This window comes from Eublepharis macularius, chromosome 5 (assembly GCF_028583425.1).
Source record: "Eublepharis macularius isolate TG4126 chromosome 5, MPM_Emac_v1.0, whole genome shotgun sequence".
In the NCBI taxonomy this organism is placed as follows: Eukaryota; Metazoa; Chordata; class Lepidosauria; order Squamata; family Eublepharidae; genus Eublepharis; species Eublepharis macularius.
In genome coordinates, this window is record NC_072794.1 from 18,359,764 (window position 1) to 18,382,556 (window position 22,793).

The 22,793-nt window shown below is 46.8% G+C and overlaps 1 protein-coding gene across 1 annotated transcript in view; it reads left to right on the forward strand.

The window, feature by feature from the left end:
- The first annotated feature begins 6,247 nt into the window (after positions 1-6,247).
- ATCAY (ATCAY kinesin light chain interacting caytaxin) overlaps positions 6,248-22,793 on the forward strand; it is a 43,721-nt gene continuing 27,175 nt past the window's right edge. The window contains exons 1-3 of the mRNA XM_054980780.1: positions 6,248-6,500; positions 12,500-12,635; positions 22,286-22,344. Of these exons, the coding sequence (XP_054836755.1) occupies positions 12,559-12,635; positions 22,286-22,344 (136 nt within the window). The 5' untranslated portion in view covers positions 6,248-6,500; positions 12,500-12,558. The remainder of the gene's footprint in view (positions 6,501-12,499; positions 12,636-22,285; positions 22,345-22,793) is intronic.

Here is a 22,793-nt window from a genome sequence, read left to right on the forward strand (position 1 = left end):
AAAAGCATACAATAAATTACAAAAAAGCATAGATTAACAAGTAACAATTGGTAACTAAATCACAACCAATAACCAAATAACAATGCTATATACAATGTAAAGTAACAGTGATAAGGCTTAAATTCTAAGAATTAAATTATAGCAATTCAAAAACAGATTTGTGAAACTTTGATATAGCCCAGATATTATTGTTTTTCCAGATATTCAAAGCATGGAGACAATTTCTCCTGAAAATTAGTGCTTTTGGGAAAGTGCTCGGCTTGATAAATTTTGTCACTCAATTTTACCGTAATGAAATGATCCCAGATCTTGTTATGCCAGACAGATAATGTTGGAACACTGTTACATTTCCAATAAGTTGCAATAATGCTCTTTGCAGCTGTTAGCAGGCTTGTTATAAGGTCCTTTCTTATTTTGAGAATGAGTAGGTCGTCCCATTGATCCAAAAAGATTAGCAGAGGTTTATAAAAAAATGCTTGTTGTGGGGAGAATTTCTTTTCTCCCTCTTATGTAACACTAGAACTGGGTGATGCTCACCCAGAGAAATTGATGGACAGTAAATTCAGGCAGACAAGAACAACTACTTTTTCACACACTAGACAATTACGGGATTCACTGCTACAAGGCACAGAGATTGGACTATATGTGATAACTTTTACCAGGGCTCCAAATATCCATCAGTCTTTCTCTCACAAGAAGAACCAACTGGGAAGACTTTGCTTGCATGCCTTGCTTACAAACTCTCTCTCCGACCTTGGAACTGTGGCTGACCACTGATGGAAACAGAATGCTAGATTAGATGGACCTTTAGGCAGCAGTTGTCTTAGCCAATGGGCAACTAGAAAAGCTGCCCCAGGACCTATTTGAACTGGCTGACTGCCCATGGCCCCACCTTCCACAGCTCCCACCATTGCTATTTGGGGCTTGGGTCTCTTGCTCGCAGCCAAAGCTGCTTCCACTCACCTCAGTGGGGGCTCAGGCAACTGGATTCACAGTGACAGCCACTCACGTCTGCATTGCCTGAGGCTTCAGCAGCTGGCCACAGCAACAGCCACTCACGCCCACCTTGTCTGGGGCTTGGGCAGCCACTGGGAATATAAAAGATTGATGGGCATTCTCCAAAGCAATGAGAACTCAATGAGCTTCCATGTACAATTGCTGTCTCCATAGGCACCAGATGCTGCTGACCTGTTTCTGATCTTCACAGACTGAAGAGTGGGTTCATTGCCTTGTTCTTTCCCTGGAAGCCCCCTGTCATGCTTAAAGAGTTTCCTGAGATGGATGCGGCTTGCCCCCTTGTTAGCAGTCAGATCGCTTCCCCACACTGCAAAGGCAGTTTGTGGATATGAAATATCATTAAACCCCTTGCCATAAGTCCTTGACACTGCCTGGTCCCAGGAAGGGAGGATGCCAGCCAGCCTGGAGACTAGAAAGTTATCAAGCCATGAGTCACAAAGGAAATGACTGACTGACTGCCCCAACACCCCAGAGAGCAGCAGAGATAACAAGGTTTCCTGAGTGGCACCTCTTCACCTAATCTCATCAATGCCTTCCTCCTCCTTTCCCATTTACCTTGTCAGGCTATTCCACACATCTGATAGCCTTCCTGTCCAGTACTTACCAAGTCATCAAGCAATATTTTTACCTATAGACCATCCCAGATAGTTCCATCAGACCCTTCCAAAGTTATTGTCCTACCTCCAAACAAGTCACTAAGGTATTGTTTTGGGGAGCAAGATGTCAGCCCCGCCCCTGGACACATTTTGCTCTATAAATGGCTGTCCAGCCATGTGCTCAGTGTGTGTGTGTCTTGGTACCTACTCACGCACCCCTACTCTGTTGGGCTTCTCTCTGAGAAAGCCTCCTCCACGAACCTCTTCTTCTTTGAAACTGGTAATTATTGCCCTTCCCCCAAAACTGCTTTCCCATTTCCTCACTGTTTTCTTAAGTTAGCTCAGTGCGTATGCTGTGTGTGTTTTCTCTGTGTTAGCCTTTTTATTCCTCTGTTAATAAAGGAACTTTTCTGGCAGAACATCTGCCAGTTTACGTGAGTGTTCTCTAAGAGAACAATCCCGGTATACATAGATGGAGATTCCTAGTTAACCCCTCTTGCTGCATCTCTTTTAAAGCTAATTCCCCTAATTCACAAAGAGATCCCCCATTAGGGTAACCCACTAGAAGGAACAGAATGCTGGACTAGATGGACCCTGTATCTGATTTATCAGGACTCTCTTTCTATGCCTGTTGCATTGAGACTGCATTATATACCCGTTAGTCTTGGAGGACCCATCCATGCAGGAAGGCAAGAGGGGGTAGCAAATTTATGACAAAGGAGGGAGTGGGTATGAGTTAAATGGAGCCAAGTCGGACTATAGGGAAAGTGAGCCGTCAAAACATATGATTTACTTTTTGTTCCTTTCATTTCCCTGAACCCACAATGTGTGTTGCATCACTTCTGGACTGTCAATCCAAAGCAGACCCAATTTTAAACTAGATGCAGTATTTTTGTTTTACTTCCCCACCCCCAGCAACCAAGGTGTAAAATCCAAGAGCGATTTCACACATAAGTTCCTCTCCAGGCACTTCAGTGCCTCTTCTCCTGCTGTTGGTGTGGATGTAGGAGCAGCTGACATGCAAGCAAACTTTCCTGTGCTACTTCTTCTATCCAAAGCAGATTTTTAGTGTTTCATTTCTGTAACTAGTTCTTTCGCCTCCCCCTTTTCATCTCCAAGAAACTGAATTCCGGAGAAAACCTTGTTTGTTTCATCATCTCCATCCATTCAAAAGTGCACCTAGCCACCAGTGCAAATAATCCAAAAGGAGCCTGTGAAACTGACCGTACACGTGATTCCACACATGCTGGATAATGCACTTCCAATCCATTTTATAGATCATTTGGAGCGGATTTTTTCGTGTGCGGAACAAAAAATCCACCTCAAATTATTGATAAAGTGTATTGAAAGTGCATTATCCAACGTGTGCGGAATCAGCCAGTTTCACCAGAGAAGAGATGGAGGGAGGGAGGGAAGAAAGGAAGGGAAAAATCCTGGGCAGTGGGGAATAAAGAAAGGGGGGAGAACTGCACACTATCATATTTCCACCAACCATGTCGTGAAGTGATTACACAATTGTGAGAAGCATTGGCCAGCATCTATGATGCCAAGTCATGGTGTATCTTCTCGCACCCCTGGTGAGAGAGGGACAGTGGTGATCTTTAAAAATAGGAATTAGTGTTAACATGTGAACAGTGCTTATATTGATAATAGGCATTTTCCCTTGACGGAGTTTCTGAATGGGTGCTCTGCAGGCACAAGGGGGATGCCCCTTACTGTGCTCTTCTGAAATATCACCTGCACCAAACAGGGAGAAGAAAACCAGGATCGGCTTTTTGCTCTGGAGAAGCAGGACGTGAGTGCCAGAAATTCATTGACAGGCAACCAGGCACAATGATGGTATTTACTGACTGAAATCCATTAGAATGGATTTAAGATGAGATCTAAAGGTTTCTACTCTTTATGTCAATATAAAAATTACGCCCTTTTATCCAGGAACCGTAGCTTTTTGGGGAGGTGGGGAGAACCATGGACCTCCAATGGACCTCCAATTCTCAGCACTCTCAGTATATGCCATTCTCACCATGGACCTCCATGTGCTCCAATTCTCAGCACCCTCAGTGCTCCAGTTCTCAGCACTCTCAGTATATGCCATTCTCACCATGGACCTCCATGTGCTCCAATTCTCAGCACTCTCAGTGCTCCAATTCTCAGCACTCTCAGTATATGCCATTCTCACCATGGACCTCCAATTCTCAGCACTCTCAGTATATGCCATCTCCCAGGATTCATGGCTTCATCTCAGAGAGTTAAAAGAGGTATAAAACTCAGTACACTTGCAGTAAAGATAGGACCATAGGGTTGCCAATCTTGGTGGCTGGAGGACTCTCAGAATTACAGCTGATCTCCAGGACCCAGAGATCAGCTCCCATGGGGAAAACGGCCGCTTTGGAGGGTGGATCCAACTGAGGTCCCTCCCCTCCCCAAACCCTGCCCTCTCCAGGCTCCATTCCCACATCTCCAGGAATTTTCCAACCTGGAGCTGGCAACCCTACCCTTGACTCTGTTTCAGTTCCCTTCCTACTTGCTTCTTCAGTCATTCCCACAGGTGAGGGTGTTATCTCCCTCTCATGTTACATGCAATTTCACCCCCAGCACCTTCTACGAGGTTACAAAATAAAACTGGGTTGGGGAGGGGAAGCTTCTTGATTGCTTTCAGGGCATCCGCAAAGCAGGGCGCAGTCTCCAGCTTTCCTCCTGGCCATTTTGCACAAGCCAAATCCAGACCCCAAGGCCAAGTACATGAAGGCAACGCGATTCCACAAACCTCATTTTCCTTAGCTGCTTTCCAGAGTTCGGGGGCTTCTGAATCTGTTCTTCTAGGCAGGACTGTCATGCCAAACAGGGCAAGGGGCTCCAGTTCAGATGGCATGACAGGAGACACCCTAAAACCAAAGCACCTTCAGGAGAAAGTTGCCAAGCCGTTTGCCTGGCTGTAAGAACCGCCCTGTTGGTAGGATTGCCAACTGCCAGGTAGGGCCGGAAGTTTCTCTGGAATCGCAACTGAACACTAGAGAGGTCAGTACCCCCAGATGAAATGGCACATTCAAAAAAGTGGACTCGATCCCTTCTGAGCTCCCTCCCCTTTCCAAATTCTGTCCACCCCAGGCACCACCCCCAAATCTTCAGGAATGAAGCTGGCAACTCTATCCGCTGACCAGACCAAATGTCCAGACCAGCTTCCAGATGGTTCTGAGAAGCCCGTAAACGAGGAATGCAACGAAGACCCCCAAATTCTCCGGCCCCGGCAACTGGTATTGGTTCACAGCATCCGAGCTTGGGAGCTTCACTTCAGCATTTAGCCCTGCTGGATTAAAACACAGCCACCTCTCTCTTGAAGCAGTAGAACAGAAGACATCGGAGAGAGAGATCTTGGTTTAATTTCCAAGCACAGAACATAAGAAGAGCTTTGTTGGGTAAGATGGAAGGTCCACCTCAACCGGTATCATGTTGCCATCAGAAGCCAACCTGAAGATGAACCTGATGGTGAACAGGAGCCCTCTGTTGTCTCCCCGCTGCAACTGGTTATCATTTAATAATGTAATTTTTTTTTATCATTACTCATTACTTATTAGACATTTCATGCTATTTGATTGCATTGTTTTACTCCAGGTAATAAGCCTTGATTGTCAGTCAAAAAAGCAGACGATAGAGTAAATAAATAAATTAAAGATATAAAACTGATACTCAGAGGTAGACTGCCTCTGAACATGGAAGCTATCATCATGGAAAACAGCTGCTGGCCGATCTGTCCTCCTTCTCGGTCTTTAAAGCCATCTAAGATCGTGCCATCTCCATAACTTGTGGCAGGGAGTTCCGTAAAATTGTGTCATATCAAGGTCTTTCATCTATCAGCTGATGATGGGACAATGAAAGAATGAAATTGTTATGAAGTGGGGGGGGGGAATCAACCTACTCTCACTACCCAATGCGTGACAATACAGCATGAACTGTTGCATTGCTCTGCACATTTTTTTAATGAGAAAGTTAGGTTTTCAACAGCCTCTAAATTCTTGGCTTGCCCTTCCTTCCTTTACATTCAGAATCTCTCTCATTACAGTGCAGACTGACACACGCACACCCCGTTTCCTCAGCATCTGTTGATCTTTTTTTTTTTTTTGCACTGGTTTTTCCAGATGTTCTCTTAATATTCCCAAAGCAGGGGCCGGATACAAATGTCTGTCATGAGGAAAATGTGTGTATGTGCATAGGTGTCTGGGCATGTTCCGGTGTGAAAGAGAAACATGAAAAATGGATGAGGCTATCCTTTCCGCTTTTAGCAAATGATGCAACGAGATCCATATTGTTTTTAAATGAATGCGCTGTCTTTTCTCCAGATGCTTCCCCAACACAACACAGAGCGTCACTGGAGCGAAGGGCCCTGAACACCTTCTGCAGGATGAGGCCGGACTGAAGAACATCTCAGTTCCCTGTCCAATCAGAGGAGACGAGGCCTGAAAGGAGGGGGGGCTGTATTTCTCCAGCCCTCTCCACTTCCCACCCACACATCACCGTCGCTCCCTCCCCATTCCTAGCACACAAAAGCAATGCAATTAAGGGGTCTTAAGTGGGTTTAAGCTTTAGACAGTTTGCAGCTGTAAAAAGAGAAAGAAAAAGAAGGCGACGGAAAAATACCTTGCGGGCAACGCCGCACAGAAGCAAAAGGATGCCAGACCGAGAAGCCTAAATGGATGCCCGGAACCAGGCATAAATTTAATACAGAGTGATCCAGACAGACGGATCTGATGAAGATCAGGTTGCCCCATTCTGCCTCTCAGCCTGCCCAATGAAAGCATTTGGCACCGCAAGGAGCGCCTCGTAGAGAAAGGAAGAATGCGGCAGGGAAGCTGAGCAGATCCCTTTGACACCGCCGGCAACACGGATGCAGTGAGTCAAGATTTGATTTTATTTTTTTCTGGTGGGCTCCCAGCCTCTTGGAGGGAAGTGGCCTGTGGCGACGTCTGTGGCTCAGCGTGCATCTCTTCCTTGCATGATCTGCAGGAATACACCCCTGTGCTCTGGGGGCTGGGTGGGTGTGAAGGTCTTGGAAAGAAGGACGTCCCTTTCCATGGTCACACATTCTGGGGGGGGGGGGGAACACCACACGCGCACATACATGCGGACACACTCATGCGCACACACGCACACAGATCCTCTAAATCCAGACAAGGCCATCCTTAAGGAGGGGCAAAGACTGGAGATATTAATACAGCAACCAGCTTGCACAGTTCAATCCCATGGAAAGCCTTTCCGGGCTCCGCTGTTGGTGTGTGCATCTAAGGTGGTTTTAAAAGGCACCATATATCAGATTTCTGACGCATGAAAAGAGAAAAGGGCAGGCCTGAATATGCTTACGCTGGGTTTCTGAATGAATCAATGGCCAAGCAGGAAAGTGGATTTACAGTCACACGTCAACCTTCCTGCGCTATATGAGGCACCAGCGGTTTCAGACTGAGCCTTCTGTCTGTCTCTCTCTCTCTCTCCTCCATCAGGAGCCTGCTGATAAAGGCTGATCACAAATTAAGTCAGCATCTCTATTTCCAGGCAGGGAGTCAGGTAGGATGGGAAGAAGGGTGGGTGGTAGGCAGGCCTGTTGGCACTGAAGTATCTAGGCCACATTGAGGCATCCCGACCTCGTAAACAGCGGAGAAGGCAGGATGGAAATGCTCAAAATGAACAGGTGTTGTGCCAAATCACACACAAAGGTCAGACAGAGGCATTTAGATAACACTTAGTAGGCAGGTCAGTAGGCCACAACACTGTTCAGAGACAGCATAGCAGTGATTGTGGGGGGGGGGGGGGATTGTGAACAGTCAAGGATCCTTGACTGCAAGAGGAGCCAGAGGCCAGAAGATCTGCAGGGTTCCCCCTGATGGCAACAGGGTGAGAATAAAAGTCAGAGAAAAGGGGGAAAGAATGTGCATTAAAAGGCCAAGATTGCGGGACAGAGGTAGTTCATAAGAGTGACATACGAGAATGGGCTGAAACAGAAGATCCCTCCAAGGGCAGAGAAAGAAGTCGCGTGTCTCAGCAAGCAGATCCCGGAAGGGGTTTTATTTCTTACTCTGTGATTCGCTTTGTTTTGGTACGTTCTGCTAAGCAGCGCGTCATCTTTGGGAGATCTCAGGGTAGCTGACTTTGGCTCTTCCCAATTTGACGAAGAGCGTAGAGAAGATATGACATCTGAAGAAGTTGCTCCCAGAAGTCCCAAGTCATGATCCCAACACCATGGCAGAAACCCTAGAAATGCCAGTGTGGGTGGGGGGAATATGAGGGGAGTTTTAGCCTCTGTGGCCCTTCCTGTAGGCCTTTCAGGGGCCTCTGGGAGGCTACCGGATGAAGCAGGATGCTGAGCTCTCTGGCCCAGCACAGCTGATCTCACAAATGTACAAAACAAGGTGAAATTCTCCAAAGGAGGGACTAAACCCTGCAACACATTTTTCTCTGACTGCGGTTCTAATACGGCCATTATGTGCTGAGACAGGCAGTTCCTCTTCCTCTCTGCAAGCGCTGGGACTTCTCTCCCCTTTCTCTTCTTTCTTCGTTGGAGAACAGGGTTGGTGTAGGCACCGCTTGCTTGGCCCTACTGCTAAATGCCGCCTTTCTGTGCCTGTGCCTTGTTAAAGGAAGCTTGCGATCCGAGCCACACTTTGTAAGCGCCACGATCACAAGACAAAATGATAGGAAACATGGCAAAAGGTGGACGTTGGACTGGCCGCCCAGGAATGGTGTATTAATAGACTGTTGTTTGGTGTAAGAGCAAAAAAGGCATGGCTTTAAACATGTGCAGGACTACTGGCTGTTGTCCACTTGCTGAGGTCATAGAACGTTTACCTTGAAAACTCAGCTGAGGTCATAGAATGTTTACCCTGAAAACTCAGTTTTTCTACTGGCAATGCAAAATTGCTTTGATTTGGTTCCCCAGCTCTTTAGCCCATGAATGGCCCATCTATCTGCATCTTACACCTCTATCTCATATCTATCCAACCCTTCCTCAAAGGAGCGCATGGTGGCATTATACATGATTCACCCTTTCCCATTTTATTCTCACAACATCCCTGTGGGGTAGGTTGGTTAAGAAAGAGAGGCTGGCCTAGGGTCACTCAGTCAGGTTTATCACCAAGAGGTACAAAGGGGAGGGGGTGCAAATTTGAGATCTTTGCACACCTTTGCACCCCCCTTCCCCTCACAGGTGAAAGTAAGTAACTGCATTCCTGGAGATGCAGAGTTCTCCTAAACTCTTCAGGCCAGATGTTCAAAAAAGAGGTGAAGTGGGGAGATGTTTTCTGCCTGATCTTTTGGGCTCTTGACTGCTGAGATAAGATGCAAAAGCATGCCTGAACAGAAAAATTGGTGCTCAGGGCCCTTGGTATCGAGTTGCACCTAACATCCAATCTGACACAGCGTTCTACAGAACTTGAAAGCTTACACATTTTCTTCTTTTATTTTGGTTGGTCCTAACAAAAGGTACCTTTTGGTTTTGGATTGTGCTTTGGACCAACATGGCTGCCTGCCGCTTCTAGTGTATAGTATGTCTGTTAAACTACCATGGAGAGAAATTAAGTCAACAACACTGCACCATCTTTCCCCCCTTTAAACTGGCCAGAATTCAAGTTATCATCCGGCTTCAGCAGTTTTAAGTCAACAAAAGTCAAGCCTGAGCCATCGTGTTCTGGGTAGCACTTTCATAGTTAGAAACAGCTTTGCTACAATGAGACATCAATCGCTAATTTGATTCCACAGTATTGCTGATGGAATTAAGAGCTCATTAGGCCTAAGAATGAACTAACCACTGAGAAAATGCCGCCTTCTCCATGGCTTTCCAAAACGTTTGCCACAATAGCTAATGAGTCGTGCAAGGGAAAATAAGATAGAATCTTGGTGTTTCACATTTAAAAGGGGTTAAAAGATAGATTCACTTTTTTTAAAAACCACTTTGCATTGCTAGGGGCTATTTCCAGCAATCAGAACCACCCCACGTACATTCTCTTTACCTTTACAAGAACATCAAGCAGGCTCGTGTTTATTATTATAAACAAAGGCTAAAGGGAGCAACCTGAGTTTTCTCTTATGCATTCCTTGCTCTGGTTTCTTCTTCTGATCCCCCATCCCATCATGGAGGAGAGATCTATCAATAGCTATTATGGCTAAACGGAACCCCTATTTCCAGGAGTCCACCCCCAAGGACTGGATGCTGGTATGGAAAAACAAGGGAAGGGCTTCTCAGTTTAAATTGTAAACATTTTGGGGCAGGAATCTGGGTTCTGATGGTTTGCATATACTTGTAGGTAAAGGTAAAGCACCGAGTCATTACTGACTCATGGGGGGACATCGCACCACGATGTTTTCTTGGCAGACTTTTTACGGGGTGGTTTGCCATTGCCTTCCCCAGTCATCTACACTTTACCCCCAGGAAACTGGGTACTCATTTTACCGACCTTGGAAGGATGGAAGGAAGGCTGAGTCAACCTTGAGCTGGCTACCTAAACCCAGCTTCCACTGGGATCGAACTCAGGTCGTGAGCAGAGCTTGGGCTGCAGCTTACCACTCTGCACCACGGGTTCTACATATACCTGTAGAACTATAGAAATAAGGATATTTTTACACAGCATATAGGTGGCCTGCTTTGTTTTTCAAATCTTAATCTTGGTGACTAGAAAGCTAATATTAATGCAGGTTAGGCCCAGAGCTTCACTTGGCTTTATAGTCTAAGCTATTCTGTTTTCCATATAGGCAAAGGCTTGTGTGGTTTTCCTGTTGCTGTTGCTGTGCTAATACAGTGCAGTAGCAATGGGATTTCCACATGGGTAAGTCCTCTGAGTTTTCCTTGCCTCAGTCCCCTGCAGATAGGAATTCCCACCTCACCCTGCTGATGCCAAAATTGCATATTGTTATAATGTTATAGCAATCTGTGTATTGGGTCCTCTGAATTCCCAGCTTTCATTTTAAAAAATAAAGCGTCTCTAACCTTTTTCATTGCAGTGGTATAAGGGGAAAGGCATGTCTCTGCAATTAAAGTGGCTAGAGCCTCCTTTTTTAGAAACGAAACCTGGGAATTTAGAGAACCCAAGACTGCAGCTTTACTGCAGTCTTTGCGGCACAAAGTAGATTCAGGGAAGAGTGTGGTAAAAATAGGGAAACCCTGGGAGTTAAGCAGGAGTACCACAATGCTGTGGGGAAGAAGGAAAATATCCACTTCCCAGTAGCATCCAAGACAGGGCAAACAACCTGTGCACAAGTGACCTGTGAAATCATTTTGTGTAGAACAGTCGTGATTAGAGATGGGCACGAACCGCATTGCGAACTTCAAAAACCCACGAAATTGGGGATCGCGTGATCACGATCCGGCAGTTCGTGATTGTCCATGGCGAACGAACCAGCGTTCGGGGGATGTCTGGTTCGGTGCGTTCGGCCACGGTTCGGGAAGCCAGACACTCAGGCGCCAGCAATCAATTCCCCTGGCAACAGAGCCAGGGGAATTCCTGAACTCTGTGCGCTCCTTCGGTTGCCCTGGAAACCCGAATGGAAGCCCAGCTTACCTTGATCGGCAGGTCTCCCTTCCAACCACGGAGCTGCAAAGCGGTTACAAGTTGGGAGAAGACACCCAGGGGAGGGAGGGGGAAGGGGGTGTTGTGTAGCCATGGGCACTCCAATCTCATCCCTGCAAACCCTGATAGGCAGCTCTGACGGCCAAACACAGACCTCCTGCGTTTCTCAATGGGACTTGTGCTTATAAATAGCCATGGGCTCCCAGGCTGGGTTTCACTTTCAGCGAGCAGTGGAGTGGGACAGAGCTCTTGCTTGCCACTTGGTAGCCTTTGGGGGGAGAGACTGAGAGTATAATTGAGCTTGGCTTTTTGTCGGAGTTTCCTGGGGGCCTTGGATTGGAGAGGGTATAACTCCAAGATCCCTTTTGCAATCTTGTCCAAACTTGGGTGATGGCTGTAGGAGGGTGGAATTGGGGGGTGGGTGGGAGTTCAGCAGGAATGTAATACCATAGAGACTACCCTCCGAAGCTGCCATTTTCTCTAAGGGAACCGATCTCTGGAGACCAGCTGTAATTCTGGGAGTACTCCAGGCCTTACATGGAGGTTGGCAACCTTACCCTCTGCACCATTTTTACTAACTGTAATGCCTCTGAAGAGCTGGCATTTGCTTTGTGGAAAACATATCTAACAAGGGTTAGATGTAAGTTTCCCACCAGATCGAAGAGTAGCTCCAAGGAGCCATTTCAGTTCTCAAAAGGCTTAGTTTTCCATGTGCTGAACAGCTCCTACCTACTCTCCAGTCTTCCCCTCCTTCCACCTACTATCATAAAATTACTAGTTGTCAGACAGCATTACTGTTGCAAACAGGGAGGGGGAGGCAAGAATGGAAGAAGCTGGCAAGGAAGAAGAGGAGAGAAAGAGAAGGGCTCAAAGGGCAGGAGCTGCCATTAGGAACGGCTGGCCTGTAACCCACTTTCAGAGACTTCGTGACCCACCGACCCACAAGTTGGGAAACATCGGCATAGGAGAAGTGCCCCAAGTGCACCCCAGTCACTATCAAAATATGGTTCCAGGGCACCCAAAGGGCACAAAACTCCTGGCACATGTATGACAGAGTCTGCCACTTGTGAATCAGCGGTTGGTGCTGTTTAGAGATTCAAATTACTACAGGTGTCGCTATTTGCAAAGGGAATGTGACCATTTTCCTACTTCTAGTCTAGTAAATTTGATGCATCTTGAAATCTGTTTTGTACTCAGTACCTTCTAAGCCAATACCACCTGCAACTCCCCCGACTCAAGAACATTGAGCACTTGTAGTGGCCATCAGTTGAACCAACCCTTCATCTTGACTGCACTTTTCCTAAAAATGTTGAGCCTGTGTTTTGCCTTCTGTTCCAGACCGTACTTAAGAACCCGTTAACCTTTCTGTGACACCCCAGTCCCCTCCACGGAGCACGATGGGTACCACCGAAGCCACACTCCGTATGGAAAACGTGGACGTAAAGGAAGAATGGCAAGATGAAGACTTCCCAAGGTTTGTTCTCCCAAAGGAGAGTATTAAAAAGATGGCACTTCCTTCTAATAGGTTAAAAAAACCCACTCCAAATAGTTTCACATGGGTAGCCCTCTTGGTCTGTAGCATGATAAGATTTGACTCTAGTTGGTCTTTAAGGTGCTACTGGACCTCAATCTTGCTCTTCCACTCCAGTTAGAGAACTTATGAGAAGGAAGGGAGATGAAGAGCTGTTGACAGCCACTACCAGCCTTCAAAGATGCCCTCTGGTACCCTCTTCACACCACCCACATCCTGACTCAACATACGACAATGAATCATAGCAAGAATAGACCAATCAATTCTCTCTGTACACCATACATTCCCCTTGGCACATTCCATTCCTCCTATTTCTATTCCAGATTTCTTCCAAAGGGCTTGGGACAGTAATACAAGCCCTTTTCTTAATTTACCCTCACAAAACCCTGTGATATAGGCTAGAGAGAGAGAGTGTGTGTGTGTGTGTGTCTGACTAATCCAAGATCCCTTTCTCTCAAGAAAGCAGATGCTGAGTTTATAACCATATACCAAAGGCAGCTTGCTCAACGTGTCAGAGTAACCAGGTCTCTGGGATTTTTTTCCCTAGCAGAGGAAGTATTTTGACTTTTATGGCCAAGAATCACCCGAAACTTTTGCAAGGAACTTGCAATGGAACCTGGTTGGCACCACTATTAATTATTCCTAAATGTTTGGTTTTTTAAAGGAAGTATAAAATAATTCCATGCTCAGAAATCTCCACACAGAAATTGCCCGTATTACAAAACGTTGTTTGGCTGTCTTGCTATCGGCCTACATTCCAGCAATGTCTTGGCAGCTTTTTAAAAATTATTATTATTCCTTGACTTTCATAAATCTTCTGCTGATATTTAGGGGGCTGCTCGGAAAGGCTACAAAAAGGAATTTCATAATCAAAGCCCAAAACGTTGCAAAACTCCAAGACCTACGTTTCAACATAACAAAGGTGCTGTCCAACCTAGTATGTAGAAGTTGATACCAAAACTAACAAATATCTGTATATAGAAGGGGCTAAAAACAGACATGGGTGGGGGGTAAATTACATCATTTTGTTAAGTTGTTCTACCAAGTTCCTCAAGCGTTCAACATGTTTACGTATCTCTTTAATAATTCAGTGTTCTCTGTTGTGGCTACTGAAAAATGATTGTTGCCACTAGTTGTTCTTTTTGTTGTTCCCAATTGCTTTCTCGTGTTTGTATAGCTATTTTTGGGTGGGGTGGGGTGGGGTTGTTCCTTGCCTGAAGTGTGTTATGGAAAGGTGATCCAGAGATGCCATAAATAAAACTGAACAGATTGCCCCGCCCCAGGGCACACAGTGCACAATAATGCCGTTATACTCCGGCGCCGGCCATCCCCAGCTGGGTCAAATGTGTCCCGCGGGTGAAAAGGAGGCCCTTCTCAGTTGTAGCAAGCCTCTGTTGAGGGCCACAGGAATCCTGTGTTCTGCAGACAGTCGACCCCCTTGTCTCACCCCAGCTGGCACAGTGCAAGTCTCTGGAGCAGATGGAGCCACTGAGCAAAGGCAGCTTCCAGTCTTCCTTTCCCCTGCATCATTAGCTGAACATTGTCTATGAAAGCTCCAGCTGCACTAGGGATCTATGGGCCTCTGTTTCCAGCTCCAGGGAAGGGGGGTAGCCCCTTGCCCTGTGTCAGACAGCACATGCTTCGCATGCACAAGGTCCCAGCTTCTCTACCCAGTAAAAATACCCACATGTGTGTGGTTGGGAAGGGCCTCTCTCTGCCCAAGAGCGGCTGCTAGTTCTTGGCTAGGTGGTCCGATTTGATATTAGGGTTCCCAGTTGCCCGCCAGTGGAGGGCAATCTACCAGGAGTCTGCCCCCCCCCCGAGATCGCCCGCCACTGGCAGACACCCTGGGAATACACACAGCCCGTGCGCTCCCAGCAGACGCAAAAACGTCACTTCTAGAAGTGATGTCGTGCCTGCTGTGAGAGTGCTTCCGTGCTTCATTTGGGGCCGATTTCGGCATTCCTGCAGCCAGTGTGATGGCATCACTTCCAGAAAAGACATCATCATGCAAGCGCCAGGAGTGTTGGCGCGTGTGTGAAAAGCCGAAGACATGAGTTAAGTGCTAGCTCTTCCCCCATCTTGCCGGTAGAGTATAGGGAGCCAGCAATCCATTATATAATGGTCAATACCAAGGGGGCAAAGGCCTCTGGTTTCAATACTTTGCATCTCCTGCTAGAAACAGCAAAAGGATTTCAAGTAAAAAAGCTGCCGTAGCATAGTTGTTAAGTGGTTCGGATCTCAGTACTACCATGAGCTCAGCAGGTGGCCTTGGGTAAGCCAGTCCCCTCAGCTCCAGCACCCCAGCTGTATTGTGGGGATAATAATAGCACTGGCGTTGTTCATCCTTCTGAGAGAGGCACTAATCTGTCTAGAAGAGTGGTATGTAAGTGCAGCTTTTATTAAAGTCTGTCAGTCTGAGGAGACCCCCATAGTAGGCTAGACAGGCATTCCACTCTTAGCATCCCACTCAAAAAACTGCCTGATGATTTCTTTCCATCAATCATCTAAATAAAGCAGGTAAATGTGTAAAAAAATTTTTTAATGGGGGAGCTTTAGCTGTATTCTAAAAGAGGGAGCTACTCCAACTTAGGTTGCCAATCTCCAGGTAGAACCTGGAGATCTCCCAGAATGACAATCTCTGGACAACAAAGATCAGCTCCCCTGGAGAAAATGGCTGCTTTAGAGGGTGGAGTCTTTGGCATTATATCCTGCTGAGTTCCCTTCCCTCCCCAAACCCTACCCTTCTCAGGCACCACATCCCCAAATCTCCAGGAATTTCCCAACTCAGAGTTAGCAACTGTTTTAAAACTAGGGTTGCCAGGCAACTGGTGGGAAGGGGGCCCCTGGTTTTCTTACCTCACACATGTGTGCTCTATGGCACCTGCTGATAGTGTCACTTCTGGTGTGACCTGGAAGTGATTGCATTGCACCTGGGTCGAGTTCAGTCCAGTCACTGGCTGGGGGCAAAGGTGCATTCACGCTCATTTCCCCAACCTGCCTCCTGGCCTCCACCAATGGCAGGCAATGTGTGGTCAGCTTGCCTTCTCCTGCAGATCACTTGTGACGGTGGGGGGGGGCAGAGTATGGTTGCTAGCCTCCAGGTGGTGGCTGGAGATCTCCCAAAATTACAACTTATCTCCATCCGACAGAGATCAGTTCTCCTGTGAAAATGTCTGCTTTGGAGGGTGGACTCTATGGCATTATACCCTACTGAGGCCCCTCCCCTCCCCAAACCTTGCCCTCTCCAGGCCCCATCCAAAAAATCTCCAGGAATTTCCCAACCTCGAGCTGGCAGCCCTAGGGCAGAGGCTGCAATAAGTGGTAGATCGTCTGCCGTCAGTAGAAACTTGGCCAGGCTATTTAAAACCTTTCCGAGGGGGCCTCATTCTTTTTCCCTGGACAGTTTTTCTTCCCAGTTGCAATACAGGCCTTCTTGTCACTTACCAGAGTCTCTTTCTGTTATTCTCCCAAAACTGATCTTTTCTTAGCTGACAACTTCCCTCCCCCGCCCCACCCTTTCTTTCACAAGTAGGCACTTGGTGTTAAGTGTGAATGAGGGAGAGGGAGTTAAAGGCCCAGACAAATAGCTGGGCGAGTTTTGCACCCAGGTACCTTGTTTCAATAATTTAAAGGTGAGAAGAAAAAGTGCGAAGAGTTAGTTTTTCAGTGGGTTGCTTTCATAATCTCTTTTCATAAAAAGTGAGCAATCTCTAGGTTCGAAGGAAAAAGCTCCATGAAATGAAAGGAATAGGCTTGGCAGGTCTCCAGTTTTCTACCAGACAGCCCATTTTTTTTATCAACCATCTGAGGGGAAAGTGGTTAAAATACTGGACATATAAATGTTTGGTATTTTTTGCCTGGGAGAGGCGCGGCTGGCCACAGGCTTCCAGGAGCTGGTGGCAGCACCTGCAGGCCTTCCTGCACCATCTCCCCCCTGCTGGAAGCACTCTGGAGAGAGTAGGTTTGTGGGCCCACCCACTCAACCTGCGCCGCCTGTGCCACCTCCTCCCTGCTTCCAGCCCTCTTACCAGGGCACCTAAGAACTGGGGAAGCAGCTGATGGTCTGTCCCATTCACCTGGTGCCTGCACAGCGCTGCCCAGGAGTGGCTGGCCAGGCCGCTTACCCACCCCAGAAGTGGTGCAGTGTGATGACATCACTTTGGTAGCGACATTATCACACGGGGGGGGGGGCAGGAACATGTCACTTTGCATGAGCGTGCTACTACTTTTTCAGAGGTGAGTGCTGCCCCCTCATCCTTGGGGCACAGTATTTCTCCAGACCTCATCTGGCAACACTACTGAGGAAATCATCATAGGATGGGGTGGGGCAGCTTCTTGATTTGTGGATTATGGCCTGGTAATAGTTTAGTATAAAATGGCAAACTTGATAAGCCCACAATATGCAGATGACATGCAGCTCTATCTCACACTTCCAGCAGATCCCAAGCAGGTTGTGGAAACTAAAAACAGGTGCCTGGAGACAGATTTGGAGGGCTAACAAACTGAAACTTAATCTGAACAAAACAGATGTGGTACTAATGGGGGGAAGGTTTGACCCAGGAAGCAGGATATCTTTTGCTGTGGAGGTAGGGTTGTGCCAACTTCAGATGGGAAAATTACTGGGGATTTGGGAGTGGAGCCTGGAGAGGGCAGGGTTTAGGGTACAATGCCAGAGAGTCCGCCCACCAAAGCAGCCATTGTTCCCAGGGGAGCTGATCTCTGGAGTTCAGTTTTAATTCCAGGAGATCTCCAGGCCTCACCTGGAGGCCGGCAATGCTATGTGGAGAGGGTTGCACTCCTCCTAAAAGAGCAATTTCATAGCTTGGAGGTGCCACCAGATCTAGGCCTCCTGTTAGATAAACAGCTGGCAGCTGTGGCCAGGGGTACCTTTCACCAGCTTTGGTTGGTGAGCCAGCTGCAGCCCTTGCTAGGTAGGAAAGACCTTGCCGCATGCCTTGGTAACATCTAGATTACTGCAATGCAATCTACATGGGGCTGCCCTTGAAGACTGCCCAAAAGTTACAGTTGCTACAGAATGCTTCAGCCAGGATGTCAAATGGAGTGGGTCATTGGGACCACATCACTCCAATCTTGTTCCATCTACACTTACACTAGTTCACAGTCTACTTCCAGGGACAATTCAAGGCACTAGTATTGACCTTTAAAGCCCTATATGGCTTGGAGCTAGGATACCTGAAGGCCACCTTCTCCTGTATGAACCTACTCTTCCACTCTGGTCATCTTCAGAGGCCTTGCTTCAAGCTTCCCCATCTGAGGCTAGACAGGCGGCAACCTGAGAAAAAGCCTTCTTGGTCATGGGGCCAAAACTTTGGAACTCCCTCCGCAGGGAGATTTCTCTGTCTCCCTCGATTGTTGTCTTCCACCAGCTTTGTTTGGTATATCCCCCATAACTGTTATTGGCCCTCCTTCCTGATTGTGTTATGTGTTTGCGTTTACATGTTTTTCATCCATTGTTTATTTTAGATATATTTTATTTTAAATGATTTTTTTTAAATGTTGATTGTTTTAACATTCTGATGTTTGTTGCCTTAATGAGAACCATATTTGGGTGGAAAAGTGGCATAGAAATGTGACAGACAGACAGTTAAGTAAGCATGTTTATGAAGGCTGGGATAATGCCTCTAGCCATTCTCTTCACAATCTTTGTTCTTGGATGGAGGATTAGGGGGGTCAATTACGGTCTTGGATTTTGTGTCAGACATCATTTATGCTTTTGTTTGATGCCCTTTGTGGGCTGGTCTGCTGCATTTGAGCCTGTGTTACCCAGATGTATATTTTCAATGGTATACATGCTTAGTCTTTCCAGAACATATCATATACTATGTATTATGTGTGTCTGGTTTGTCACTTCCTATTTGTCATCTGGAATTACTTTTGCACACTCCCTTCTGCTTGGGAAACACCTATAATCTGTCCAGAGGAGTTAGCCAAGCGTCTGATGAAAAGAACTGTGGTTCTCAGATGCATCTGACGAAGAGAACTGTGGTTCTCGAAAGCTTATGCTACAATAAAGTTGGTTAGTCTTAAAGGTGCTACTGGACTCTTTACCTGTAATCTGTGGGGCTTTGGCCCCCTGGGAGTGCCTAGAAATGTCCCTGTTTTTTATCTGTAAAATTTTGAGGGATCTAACAGTTCAGACTCCATGGCATTGATATTCTCAGTGGCCCAACCAGCTGTTGCTGAAGTTACATATGCTGCTGAGGTAGGGTTGCCAACCTCCGGGGTGGGGGGTATGCTGATCTCCTGAAATTACAACTGATCTCCAGACTGCAGAGAACAGTTCCCCTGGAGAAAATGTCTGCTTTGGAAGATGTAATCTATAGCATTGTACCCTGTAGAGGTTCCTCCGTTCCCTAAATTCTGCCATCCCTAGGCTCCCCCCCCCAAATCTCCAGGAATTTTCTAACCTGGAGTTGGCAACCCTATGCTGAAAACCCTTCTCAGCCCGTCCTTCATTGTTTGGGTTTGTAGTATGTGTGAAAAAACCCAACAGGGGAGAGACTATGGCTTAGTGGTAGAGCATCTGCATGGTATGCAGGGAGTTCAGTCCTCAGCATCTCCAGTTAAAAAGAACCAGGCGGCAGGTGATGTGAAAGACCTCTGCTGGAGATCTGGAGAGCTGCTGGCAGTTGGAGTAGACAATGGTGTCCTTGATAGACCAAAGGTCTGACTCAGTATAAGACAGTTTCATGTGTTCAACAGCAGCTTTGAATGGACATGATGCATGGTGTAGTGATGTGCAGAGTTCGAATCCCCACTCTGCCATGAAAGCTCGCTGAGGGGACCTTGGGCCAGTCACACACTCTCAGCCTAACCTACCTCACAAGGTTATTGTACAGATAAAATGGAGGAGAGGAGAATAAAGAAAGTTTCAGGTGTGTAACCGTGTTGGTCTGCAGTCCAAGAGCAAGATCCGGGTCAAATAACACCCATTTTAGGTCTCAATTAATGATGATGATGATAAATATCAATAACAACAGTTCATTGGCATACCACTCTTCTGGACAGATTAGTGCCCCACTCAGAGAGGTGAACAAAGTCAGTGTAATTATTATCCCCACAATATAGCAGGGGAGCCGGGACTAAGGGGGAGTGGCTTATCCAAGGCCAACTACTGAGCTCATGGCAGCAATAGGATTGGAACCAGCAGAGTGCTGCATCCCATCCCAGCTACGTAACTACTATGCTACACAAACTCTCAGTGGTGAGAAACGCAGGGTATAAATGAAGTCAATAAAGATGTATCCGGTTTCTGGATCAGTGGACAATCAAGCAAAGAAGGTTGACTAAAAAACACCTCTGGGTGTGAATAGCACTTTACCCGGTGAAGACCAGTGCCCAAGGGGAAGAAGAACCTACAAAATCCAACCAGCTTTCCCCCAGAAAGCAGATCAGCCTAGTTATTTAAAGTTTATATAAAATCTTTTCCAGCTGCATTTTGCATTTTAAAAGCTCGAGGTAAAATAAACACTGCCGTTAGGTGCCTTATGCACAAAGTGGCAAGAATATGTTTGGAGCTGGAAGCTTATATGAGTGAAAGGGAGAGTTCAATTCAATTCACAAGCCGAAGAAGGCTTGCATGTATGCTGATGTGTGCCGAAGAGGCGATATCTTGAGTGTCTGCATTTGCCTACCGCAGATTAATCCATCTGACCATGAAAGGCTTTATTCCCTATGCAGAGACAAAGCCCAGCTGGGTATGGGAGAACTGAGCTGTCTGAAAAAGGGAAGGGGGGAATTATTACCATCAGGCACAGGGTGGGTCAGAGAGAGATTTCCAGTTCCCTAGATGAAGACGCATGAAACTGGCTTAGGAATCTGCATAGTGTGGGGTCTCCTGTGAAAAGATGAAAATGAGCTGAGACAGCAGATGAGAAAAGATTTCCCTCCCAGGGAAAGGTCTGGCCTGTCCGCTGCTTGCAGGATTTCTGCTTGAGTGATGCTCGTGGTTCGGGATGCAGGGAGCATGCTCAGTGAGCCGCTAGCTTATCACCAGCAAGAGGGGAGGTAGGTACCTTATATGGCAAAGCTAAAGCATCACATGTTCAGGGCAGTCCAAAATGGTGACACATGACCCTCTGGATCAGCTGTGTTGATTAGGAAACTCTAGGGGAAAAAACCCAAAAGGGTATCCTATGCTCTTGGAAGCACATACATCAAATGAAAAATAAGGGTGAATACTGAAAATCTGAAATCAGGAATTAGGAACTGGCACAAGCTAAATATCGTTTCCAGAAGGTAAGGAAAGACGGCTTTATTGGGGGTTTATGCAGCCAGATTTTGCCACTTCCAATCTCCCCTTGTACAAAATAACACCACGGAACCATGCAATTTTTTTTTTAAAAAAATGAATGTCTAGTTGAGCTCTTGATGCTGCCGATTAGATGTGAGAGCATTTAACTTCCTTGCAGGGGGAAGGAGAACTTGGTTTGTGTGTTTTTGTACGTTGCCTGCATTTCCTCTCTTTTTCTGTTGCAGGAATTTCTTTTGGGTGAATAAAATTTCTGGTCTTGAAATAGACGTGCTTCAGATCACATCACTTGTAATTTCATAATATACAACCGCAGGCTTGGGGGAGGGGAGGGAGATTATCCCATAATCCAAACCATTACGCAGCTGAATTTGTTTCCAATGTATCTGATGTCAAGGACTTGCAAAAGGCTGGCAAGATGGACAGAACTAGCTGGGTTCTGATGAAATGAACTTGGACTCACAAAAGCATGTGCCCTGAAAAATTCTGTCAGCATTTAAGGTGCTACTGGACTCCAATTTCGTTCTGCTACTCTAGACGAACGCAGCTGGAAACTATCTTCAGAACAGTCTGGTGTGGCATCTGGAGTGCCAAAAGGCAGGTTCCAATCCCACCCAGCCTTGAAGCTTGCGAGATATCCTTTAGGCCAGCTCCCAGTCTCTCAGCCTGACCAACCTTGCAGGGTTGTTGTGGGGTGAAAATAGAGAAGATAACTATGTATACTGCCTGATGCCCTTGGAGAAAGACCAGGACATAGATAGATGGGAATCCTTTAAAATTTACACAGCATGGGGAATTGATCTTGTACTGCTTTCCACTTCATTCCAAACTATATGTTGTGTGTGCAGTACAGTGCAGAGCTCTGCTCTTCTGCTTTGAGTCAAAATGCTCATGGTTAAAAAATATCATTGGTCTGACCTGCAAATGGAACACAGCAGATTTACATTACTCTGATCTGTTTATTTTCTGGACTGTGACTGGAGGGCTGGCATTTGAAGTACATAAGAACAGGTTCAAGAAGGATTTTAATTTGATCGAATTTTTTTTAAAAAATGCATTATGTACACACACACACACTGCCTCCAGATTTAAGGAAGCACCACCTGAGGCTATCCTGAATGGGCAATCACCAAAGAAGACCGAGGTTGCTCTGCAGAGGAAGGCAATGGCAGCCACCTCTGCTCCTTACCTGCCTTGAAAGTCTCTTGCTGGGGTCACCATAATTTGGTTGCAAGTTGATGGCAGACTCACAGACCTGAGAGTGACTCGGAAAGAGCTCTCTCTCTCTCTCAGACTTTTATTCCTTCCTTTTTTACAGGCCTCTCCCTGAAGTGGCAGGAATGGAGTCTTTGGGCGGCCCAAATGAGAACACATTGTGTAAGTATGGTGTCGGAAGGGTGCTTTGCTAGCAATGCGGATTGCTTTGCACCTTCCATATGTCACAACTGCATGAAGCTGTGCATGAGGAACGATCATTCTCAGAGGGCTGGGCTCAGAGCTAAACTACACGAGACACTCATGTTGGGTTCCTGCAAGTTTACCTGGGAAGTGTAGTCGGGCTCCACCTCCGAGCTCACGGAGGAAAACCCGAGAGGAGCAGATTTTTGCAAGAGTGTCTCTTGCAAAAATCTGCTCCACTTGGGTTTTCCTCCGCGAGCTCAGGGGCAGGGAAGGGGCATGTCATAGAAGCAGCAGCAGGGACAGAAGGATGGGAAGCCCGAAGAGAACCAAGCCCGAAGCTGGCAAGCGGCTAGCAGTGGCAGAAAGAGCTGCTGAGGGAGCCACCGCCACTGCAGCTGCTAGACTCACTGCTGCTCTGACCCCCA